The sequence below is a fragment of the Tenrec ecaudatus genome, chromosome 4 (genome assembly GCF_050624435.1).
Source record: "Tenrec ecaudatus isolate mTenEca1 chromosome 4, mTenEca1.hap1, whole genome shotgun sequence".
Taxonomy (NCBI): Eukaryota; Metazoa; Chordata; class Mammalia; order Afrosoricida; family Tenrecidae; genus Tenrec; species Tenrec ecaudatus.
This window is the reverse complement of record NC_134533.1, coordinates 7,481,487-7,491,822: the sequence shown is the minus strand read 5'-3', so window position 1 is coordinate 7,491,822 and position 10,336 is coordinate 7,481,487. Positions and strand designations below refer to the sequence as shown.

The 10,336-nt window shown below is 64.9% G+C and overlaps 1 protein-coding gene across 1 annotated transcript; it reads left to right on the top strand.

The window, feature by feature from the left end:
• The first annotated feature begins 1,288 nt into the window (after positions 1-1,288).
• Positions 1,289-9,058, top strand: OVOL1 (ovo like transcriptional repressor 1). The gene is made up of 4 exons (XM_075548007.1): positions 1,289-1,388; positions 7,085-7,296; positions 8,392-8,581; positions 8,763-9,058. The coding sequence occupies exons 1-4, from the start codon at positions 1,289-1,291 to the stop codon at positions 9,056-9,058; spliced, it is 798 nt and encodes a 265-aa protein (XP_075404122.1).
• Positions 9,059-10,336: the final 1,278 nt, after the last annotated feature.

The window sequence follows — 10,336 nt, the reverse complement described above, 5'->3', positions numbered from 1 at the left end:
GTGGGGGGCAGGCTAAAGAGGGCAGAGGATCCCATCCGGCTGGCAAAAGAAGTCCTACAAGGATGAGTGTCCCAGCACAAGGGACTCCTGCGGGGGCGGGGGGGGGGGGCAAGTGCTCTGGGACTTCTTGGTGCCAAAGCGCAACCCCCTAACTTGGATTTAGGGGACCGAGCCGGAGCAGAACCACTGGGCTGAACCTCAGCTGAGGGTCGGGCACAGGAAGCTGTCGGTGGACTGGGGGGGGGGGGGTGCGGGGCTGAAGGAAGCGGAGCCTGACCCAGGGGGCCGATCCTTTCGGCGCCCCGCACCTGATATCCGGCCTTTTGAAAGCAGGGCGACGGACGAGGGGGTGGGGGTGGGAGGATGAGCTCCCAGGGCTCCGGCGCTGGGGGGAGGGGTGGGCGCCTCTCGGGGCAGGCGGCCGACCCTTCCTCCAGGACGCCCTCCGCCCTCTCCGGGCCAGGGCTCCCCGCGTCGCCGCCCACCGGCCACCGGGCCGAGCGTCTGCGCTCAGGGGACGCGGGGCCCGGCCCAGCTCAACAAGTGGGGGCCAGCAGGCCTCCCGTCCCGCCCGGCGGCTCCGCGCCTCCCCCGGCGCCCCAGGGCGCGCCAGGCGGCCGGGCCCGGTTGGACCAGTTGGTTTCATCACCCGAGCGGGCGCCGGTGCAAATAACGTTGCCCCCTCCCTCCTCCCGCCGCCGAAACTCCCGTTCGCCAACGCCTGCATGCCCGCCTGGGGGGGCCGGCGCGCCGGGTGCCCTGCGCCCGCCCCCGCCCCGCCCCGCCCGGGCCGCGAGGCCACCTCACCGGCAGCGGAATGGAAACCGGTTCGACAGGTAACAAATAGGTGGGTTGTCGCCGTTATTTCCCAACGCATGCGCCGTCGCTCCCCGGGCCACTCCGAGCTAATTAGTTCAGCTCAACCCCCCTCCCGCCCAGCCACCGACACACACCGCCGCGAGCCAATAAAGCGTGAACCCGTCCGTCCGGATCGCACTTCAAGCCTTCCCGAGCGGCCGCGGGCGACGCCAGTGGAGCCCGGGACGCGTACCTGCCGCCTGCGCAGCGCACCTGGCCGCCGGGACCTCGCACGGGCACAGGCCGACGACCCCGCTCACCGTGCGCCTCGGGCACGCGACCGCCGGGCTCCGTCTCTCCGCGGAACTGCCCTCCGCCTCGTCCCCCGGCTGCGGCCAGCGCTCCAGGGGAGGAACAGCCCCGCCGACGGGCCGACGGACGGACCGACCGACGGACGGAAGCGGAGCGAACCGGCGAGCAGGGTTCGAAGATGCCCCGCGCGTTCCTGGTGAAGAAGCCGTGCGTGTCCACGTGCAAGAGGAACTGGAGCGAGCTCCCGGACGAGGAGCGCGGCGAGATCTACGTGCCAGGTAGCGCCCCGGGAACGGGCCGGGAGGCCCGGGGGTTCGGCCCCCACGGGCGCCGCTGCAATGGCGAAGCGCGCGCGCCCCGTTAGCCGGCCGGCCGGGCGGGCGGGCGACCCCGGCGGCGGGGGAGGGGAGGGCGGAAGGCGGCGCCGCGGGGCGGGGCGGGGGGCCAGGTGGGGACGGGAGCCGTTCCCAGGCCCCCGGCCGACCGCCCTCCCTCCGCGGGCCCGAGCCCCGAGCGCGGCGGGCAGCGGGCTGTGTCGCCGCCCGGGCGACCCTCCTCCCCGGCGTCGTAAATCCAGAGACCCGGAACTTGGAGGGCACTGGAGCGATGCCACTGGGGGCGGGGAGGGGGGCGCGGGGAGGGAGCTGGAGTTTCGGCCGAGATTGGAGCTCCTTGGGGAAGAGTCGCACTTTCGCCCGCTTTCCGGGCGCCGACCCGGGCACTGGGGGAGCCTGGAGACCCGGGTGGGGCTGCGAGGGGTCTGGAGGGCGCAGGGCTCCCGGAGTTTAGCTGGGGTTCTGGTCCGCAGGGAAGGCGACAAAGGTGGGGGGTCTACTCTGACCCCGGTTTGGACCGCTCTTCGGCCCCGCCAAGGGGCGCCAGGGAGAGAGAAAAAGCAAAACAGTTTAAGGCACCCACCCCCTCCCCCAACCGGGAACCCAGGTACAGGTCGGGCGACTTGTTTTCCCCGACGCCGTGACAATGTCCTTACAAATGAGTGACCCCAGGGCTTCCTCCTTCGCTGGCTGCCGCCCAGAGCCCACTGCCCACCCCAGGTTCCCTCCCCACCTGGGGGCCTGTGGGGAGGGGGTGCACTGAACCTCAGCCAGCGCCTCCCAGGGGGAAGAGGTGGTAATTAACCAACTGACTTTGACCCTTGATCTGCCAAGTTCCCTGGCAGCGCCCCAGGCCTTAGGTAGGAAAGCGTTGACTTCATGAGGGGCCCAGTAAGGGTCCTTGCCTCACTTTGGGCCTCAGCAAGTAGTTGGGGACAGGGCTGTTGTGGGGAGGTCTTGGTGCCCTGACCACCAAGGCCCAGTTACTGGTGTGCGGGCCAGAGGTTTAGTCAATCTTGCCTTAAGCCCCTGGGCCCCTCTCCTACCTCCTCACAATCAGACAAGGGTGCTGAGGGCTTCCATGGGGAAACTGAGTCAGAAGAGGGCCTCAGGAGGTGGGCTCGGAGGTATGCCTGAGGCCCCATTGCCTGCTCGCTGGCCCCAGTGGCTGCCCGCTCCCATCCCCTCCCTCACCTGCCTCGCTACTCCTGGGCTGTGGGAAGGGGAGTTGGTGGAAGGAACGGGACCTGCGTGCTGTTATCTGTAACTTCGCTTCACATCCCAATCGGTAGCAGATCCCGTGTTGACTTTGACAAAGGACAAGGAGATTCCATTGGTTCAATTCCATGACCTCCTTGCGTTCTAGTGATTTTCCCCAGAGGGAGTGGGAGTGGCAGACTCTGTGCCCAGGGGCTGCCCAGTGAGTGTGTGTGTTGGTAGGGGAGGGGGGTGGGATGGGGGCTAGCCCTGTGCATTGCTGTCCCTGGGGCCGGCAGGAGATAGGGCCCAGGGGCCAGGCACCAGAGCGCTGTCTGCCATCATCAGCCTGGGAGGCCCACTTCTCCCTCCTCCTCCGGTGGTGACAGGAGGGGCCTGGGGTGGGGGGAGTGAAGTGGTGGAGGAGAGTGGGGACTTCTCAAAGCTATGGTCCCACAGAGAATTTCTCCAGTTTTTTTTGGGAATGAGAAAGAGTTTCCCCATGGACGCCCGGTGCTCCTGAGGGCAGGAGAGTACTGGGTGTGTGTGTGTGTTTGTGGTAGCCTGGCCCCTGCCTGCCCCATTCCATCACTACCCAACCATGACCCCGGGAGCCGCCCGCCCGGCACGTTTCCCTCACTCCACTTCACAGAGTCCTGGCACGCACGTTGTGACCAGTAAGAAGTGACCCCCATCCCCTGGGCAGTGGCTCTGGGAACCTGGGAGTGACCCCATCCCCTGGGCAGTGGCTCTGGGAACCTGGGAGTACTTGCTCTAACCCAGGGGGGACCTCAGAGCATCACCGAGAGGCGGGAAGGAGGTGTGCTTTGCTTGGGAGAGGCCCCCTACCAGCCTTCCAGAACTGAGACAGGAGGACAGTCAGCTTCCTCAGCCTCAGTTTCCCCCCACGCCCCCCAAAGCGGAGGGAAAGGCAAGAAGTGGGCATCGACAGCCCCCGGGCCCTCAGGTGGAGTGGGCCTCCCTAGGTGGGCCCCCCCACCCCGTGTCAATATTGACTGAGGAGTGACAGGGAGCCGCTGATTTCTGGGAGACAAACTCGGCACCTGCACCCGGGGGTAAATTCCACTTCTGCTGATGGGGAAGTGCCTGCCCGGGAGCTTGCCTCTCCCGGGATGAGGGTCCTGAGAAGGGGTACAAACCCCAGGGAGGGACCAGGCGGAGCAGCTGGCTAGGGGTGGAGTTGGTTTTTCAAGTGACAGGGCTTGCCAGGAGGTGGTGCAGGCTGAGGCTTTAGCAAGAAGTCCTCTGGGGGTGGGGGGTGGGGGCAGAGACTCCCTTCCCATAGTGATTCTCCTCCCTTCCCAGACCTGCCGGGTGGGGGTGGGGGTGGGGGGCCGTTATCAGGCTGCCCTGAAAGAGCAGCTGAGGGTGGCGGGGAGGAAGCGAGGCACACTGTGCCTCGGTGTGGACAGTGCGTGGGGTCTTCGTGAAGCCCCTGAGCCATGCCCAACACTGTGCTGGGGGTGAGGAGCGGAAAACCACCTTGTCCTTGTCGGGCAGGCCTGTCCCTGTAAGCTGAGACTCCGATTTCACCCTCATAAAGAGGCCGAATAAAAAGCTGTTGCCCACCCGCCACCCCTGTTCTTGGGCTCAGCCGAGAGAGAGCCATGGTGCTGCCAGCGGTGCCCACCTCTGCCCTGTGGCAACTGCTTGCTGACACTGCCTGCCTCCTCAAGTCAGCCTAAAACCAGGCTGGGTCCCACCTCCGGGGCCGTTAGCACCCTCCCTCCTCCTCCAGGCCACTGGCAGAGGGCCAAGGAGGTTGGGCAGCCTCCCGCCTGCTTCACCTGGGCTTCAGGTGAGCTGAATCCGGGCCTGCTGCCCAGCCGAGTCCCGAGGCCTTGCACGGAGTAAACCTTGGCATTTTATCTAAAACGCTGGCCAGTGGCTTCTACTCCAAGAAGGGGGCGTTCTCAGGTGGAGCCGCAGACACAGTCCGTGGGGTCTCCGCCCTGGCTAGGCCCTCTATGCCGTCCAGGTGGAACCTGGCTGGGCGACAGGAGGGTGCTAGTACAGGGCCACCCGAGGAAGCAGGGAGGAGGCCCGCAGGTCTGGCCTGGCGACAATTCCCCAGCTGTGGGCGGGCAATGAGTAGCCCCAGCGGCAGCCTCCTGGCCGGAAACATCTAATTAGGGGACAGAGCAACACAAGCAAGGGCTCAACCAGTTCTGCTTCCTGGCGCTGACACTCGGTGACACTGGGTGACAGTAGCGGCATGCTGCGAGCATTCCCTGTGCGTGCGGAGCGGCTGGAGGACAGGTTTAACAGGGGTGGCAGGAAGTGAACGTCCCCACCCTGGCCACCAGGTAACTGCCGACCAGCCCCACCTGCTCCTGGCCCTGGGTCGAGGTGGCTCCAAGAGCTGGGCAGGACACCTCCCTCCTCATGCCCAGTCCCTGCGTGCCGCCATCAGGGGTGCTCCCAAACCAGCTTAGATCCTTTGCACCCCAACCTGACCCTCCAGTGGAGCAAGGGGGCCACCAGAGGCAGTGCAGTTGGAACCAGCTAACTCTCCCCTGGTGGTGCAGTGGGTAAAGTGCTTGGTTGCAAACCTCAAGGTCAGCCATTCAAACCACCAGCTACTCCTTGGGAGAAGATGGAGCCTATATGAATTTTTGGTTTGGAAACCGTGGGGCCAGCGCATCCTAGAGGGTCCCTCCGAGCTGGAATCTACACAACAGCAGTGGGTCTAGTCTTTCCACCCCCCAAATCCCCCCACCAGGCACCCTCAGAGAACACGGAGTAAACCCTTGACTGACATCGCCTCTCGGGAGCGAGCTGTGGCTGCCCCGCACTTCTCCTCTGTCCTAAGGGGGTTGGACTCCGCAGTGTCCCCGCGCCAGGGACACTGGGACAGGGGACCTATCCGTCCCTCCATCCATCCCTCCCCAGATAACGAAGCCGGCCGGGGCCTTCAGCCGTAGCTTCTCAGCCGACAGTGGCGTCGGTGCTGTGGCACCAGGCCTCGCCCGGGTCGCGTGCAGCAGCATGCGTCCTGATGACGCATGCGGGCCGTGGTGGCATCCGAGGCCAGGCCGGGGTGAATCCACACCCACCGCAGTGAGCTGGCTTCTTAGAGTCTGCGGACAGATGGACGCCAAGGCCTGCAGAACGGGTCTGGGAGGCGGGCATGCGCAGTCTTCTCTCAGACTGTTGTGTCCCTGGGGGCGAGCCTCGCCCAAAAGGTCGCCCTTCTTCTCTCCCTGGTGACTGTGCCTTCCCTTCAGCCGCCGGCCTCCCTCCTCAGCAGCTGGCTGGCAAAGGGCCCAACAAACCAAACTCGCTGCCATCGAGCAGGTGCCAACTCAGGGTGACCCTGTAAGGACAGAGTAGACTCCCCCTATGGTGTCGGAAACTGTAACTCTCGACAGGATTAGGAAGCCTCGTCTTTGTCCCTCCGAGTGGCTGGTGGTTTTGACCTGCGGTCCTCATGGTTAGCTGCCCAGCCCATAACCCGCTACGCCACTCTCCTAAGCCCCCGTTTTCTGCAACTCGCCACGTGCCCCTCGCTGGCAGGCCTTCGCAGAGCAAGCACTGAGGCCTGGGGGAGGTGGAGAGTGGCCCAAAGAACCTGGCGGGTGGGTGCTTGCCGCGCCCGAGCGGCTTTGAGGCTGCACTCCTGCATCAGTTTCTCTCCAGGCAGGGCTGGGGCTGCCCCAGCCCCGTTCAGTGTGAGGTGTCTGCCCGGGAGCGGCAGCCTCAAAGGGCAGCCAGGTATCGGTGCCGCCGCTGCCAGAGGTGCCCAGCCTCGCTCTGCCTGGTGAGCGGTCCCGGCTGTGGGGGCGGGTTGTGTAACCACTGGGCAGGCCGCCCAGAGACTGTTACGCCGCCTGCCTTATCCACCTGCTGCTCCCTAGTCCACCCCACCCAGAGTGGGAGCCAGGAGCCTTGGTGGGCCTGCCCAGAGAAGGAGGCGACAGGAACACCCAAGTCCCCACCCCATTCCCCCAAGGCCAGCAGCTAAGTGCACCTGGAGCAGAAGACCCCCCTGAGATCCCACGGGTCAGGCTCAGTCTTAGTGTGCTGTCCCTGGGCACAGCCCCTCCTGGGCCGCCCTCTGCCCCTGCAAAGCAGAGCTTGGTCCTGGAATCCAGCGGGACTGGCCCAGGTGGGGCAGCCGATGGGCAGGCAGCTGGGAGGGTAATTGGCAGGGCAGGTGGGTCCTCCCAGTTCCGCTAAGACACAGATTACTCAGAGGGCGGCCGTGGGCTGTGGCGCTGCTTGGCTGGCGTCACCTGCTATTACCTTAATGGGGCGGGCGAGAGGCGCCAGCGGTGGGTTGGGGGCAGCCCTGCTCTGCAGCATGCCTGCTAGGGGAGGGTCTGAGACTGGGTTCCCAGCCAGCTCTCTGCCAGGGAGGGAGCCCTCCTGAGACCCCCTGGGCCCCCCACCCCATCCCTCACCGGCTCTTCTCTCCTCAGTCAGCTTCTGCCCGCTGCAACCCTACCGGGAGCCCGAGGCATCGGTGGCCGAACCCCCCTCCTGCCCCCTGGCTCTGGATATGAGTCTTCGCAACCCCAGCTACAGTATGACCCCTGCACCCTGTGTGGTGGCCCAGCTGCCACCTGAGGACACGGGCCACCTCCCAGACGGCCAGGATAGAGACCACGGCTTCCTGCGCACCAAGATGAAGGTAACGCTGAGGCATGGACGGGGCGCGGTCAAGGTGGGCCCAAGAGAGGGGAACCCACCTAGCACGGGCCCCCGGGGAGGAGCAATAGGGCTCAGGAGGATTGAACCTTGGAGTCCATGTCCGGGTGGAATCTGGTTCATTTCTGGCTGGGAGAGGCCAGGCACATGGGAGAGGAGAGCTGCGGAGTCTGGCACGGTCACCACTATCCCCCTGGCCTGTGACGGAGGTCAGCCTGCCCCACAGTGGAGCTGGGCCTGCCTTCCGAGAAGTTGCGGTCTGGGAATGCCTGCCAGTGGCAGCCTGGTCCCCCAGGGAGGGACAGCCACACTCCACAGCAGGAAGCTGACGCCGGGGTGCTGTGGAGGCCAGATGTGTGCTGTAACCAGAGGGCATGGCACAGGTCCCCTAGTCTCCCCAGTCCCTGAGCCCTTGTGGTGGGGAGGGCAGGACTCCCCAGCCAGAGAGGATAGAGGGCTCATCGGGACATAGCTGTGCTGAAGCCTGACCTGAGAGGTCTGAGGCAAGCTCAACACGGGGGGATTTTCCCAGATGCCACATGACTTGCTGGCTCCAGGCATTAGGAAGAAGTGACCGGGCCACCAACAGCACAACACCCACCTGCCCTTCCCAAATGCTGGCAGGTAGAGAGGGCAAGAGCCTCCTCTGCCAACATGCTAATGTGCCCAGGCGACTGGGTGCCTGGGTTATGGCCTGGCAGGGTGACGGGGCACCAGGCTCTTGTAAGGACTTCGCTATTTGTGCCAACAGCTGACACCTGGTTATAGGCGAGAGGGCCATCTGGGTGGCAGTTGCTCCATTGGTCCAGTTGTCGTCAGTGGACACAGCTGGGAGCTCTGTCTCTGACACGCCAGGGACTTCCTGCTCTCTCCCAGCAGCCAGGGGGAGGAAGGGGCGGGACTCCTGTGGGCAGGTGTGAACTCAGCTTAAGGGTCAGGAAGAGGTAGGGACCCCTTCTCCCCCCGAGCCCTCCACGGGAGCTAACACCTCAGAGCGGTGGCTTTTGGGGGGGGCCCTGTTGTCCTCGGGGGGCTGGTTTCTCTGAGTCTTTGTCACAGACGCATTCCTGACCCACAGGTGACCCTGGGGGACAGTCCCAGTGGGGACCTCTTCACCTGTCACCTGTGCCAGAAGGCCTTCACGTACCAGCGCATGCTGAACCGCCACATGAAGTGTCACAGTGAAGTGAAGAGGCACCTGTGCACCTACTGCGGGAAGGGCTTCAATGACACCTTCGACCTCAAGAGACACGTCCGCACCCACACTGGTAGGAGGGAGCTCCCCAGCTGGGCACCCCAGCTCTGCGGGGGTGGGGGTTGCCTGTTGGAGCTGAAGGCGTCTCCCCTGAGGCCGTTGTCTAGGGAGTTAGCCGGGAACCTTCTCTCCACTTCAAGCATCCTGGGGGACGCAGGCCCCCTTCCTGACGTCCGGCCTTCCACTCCCCACAGGCGTGCGTCCCTACAAGTGCAGCCTGTGCGACAAGGCCTTCACGCAGCGCTGCTCGCTCGAGTCCCACCTGAAGAAGATCCACGGCGTGCAGCAGAAGTACGCCTACAAGGAGCGCCGGGCCAAGCTGTACGTGTGCGAGGAGTGCGGCTGCACCTCCGAGAGCCAGGAGGGCCACGTCCTGCACCTGAAGGAGTACCACCCAGACAGCCCGCTGCTGCGCAAGACCTCCAAGAAGGTGGCCGTGGCCCTACAGAACACCGTCACCTCCCTGCTGCAGAGCGACCGCCACCTGTGAGCCGCCCCGCCTCCCAGCCGCCCTGCCTGGTCCCCACCGCCGTGGCCTTTTGACAGGACAGAGGCGGCCTCCAGGCTCCCCAGACAGGCGTGTCGGGCTGACCTCTGCTCCCCGCTCTTGTTTTGTCGTAGGGCAGCCCAGGCAGGGGTGGGCACCGAGGGGGAGGGGCAGGCATCCCTGGGTGGCAGCACTTCTCCCTCAGGCCGCCCTGCTGCGCTCGCCAGGCCTCGGAGTACAGAGGAGGCTCTGTGGCTGCCCCCCCGGGGGCCGGGGGCTCCACCCTTCCTCACACTCAGGGCTGCGGGGAGGCTGAGAGGTGTGCAGGTGTATGCACGCAGCAGGCCTTTCCACGTGTCACCTCGCTTTCAGGAAACCGACCACAAGGTGCCAAGGAGGTTTCTCTCCACCTTCCCTTTTTTTTTTTAAGATGACAAATGTACAGATATTAATATATTTTTGGTGCCGATGGCAACTGTTTTTAAGAGCGGGATGGAGCTGGCTCTTTTCCGTTCCCGCACGCTTCTATTTATCCGGGACCATCCGGGCCGCCCACCTGCTGTACCTCAGGGTGGCTTCAGCCCGCCATGGCTAGCTGCCTGCTGCCCTGCCGGCACAGCCCACCCTGCTCTGCCCACCTGCATCCTCACTCGGCAGCCCCCATCTACTGGGATCCACCTGTCTCCCCGAGCGTACTCACCTGGCTTCCAGGGTGACCAGGCGGGAGCACAAATCTGGCTCCCTGAGTGGACTTAGAACCGAGAGGAACCCGGGAAGCCCATTGGCATCCCACTGACTGTAGCCAGCCAGCCAGGACAGCTGGAAAACGGGACAGCTAACCCCTCACGGGCAGAGTTATCATCCATTTCACATCAGCCCAACCTCTGGGGCTTGAGGGGCGAGGGAAGGCGCTGTCCCTGGTGCTGTTTGAGGGCAGAGGGGAAGACCCTCGCCTTGACAGCTGGTCCAGGAGGCTGGGCACACACACAGGGCAGACCTTGTGGGCCAAAGGGAAGGCTGAGAGCTCGTGGACACCGAGGGAGACGTTTGCTCCACAGAGGATTCCTGCTCAGCAGAAGAGGTAGTGCCTCAAAGCCAGACCCACGGAAACCCAGCCTCCTGGGCGTCCCCAAAGAGCAGTGCCCACCTGGGTCCCCTGCCAGGAAGGTGCCTTCTCCCGACTTCCCGCGGGTCTGTGTGGCACCTTCCGAAGCGTGTACAGACGGTTCCTGGACTCCTGCTTGATGTGTCCTTCCAGTATCTTGTGTGAAGCGCTGGCCA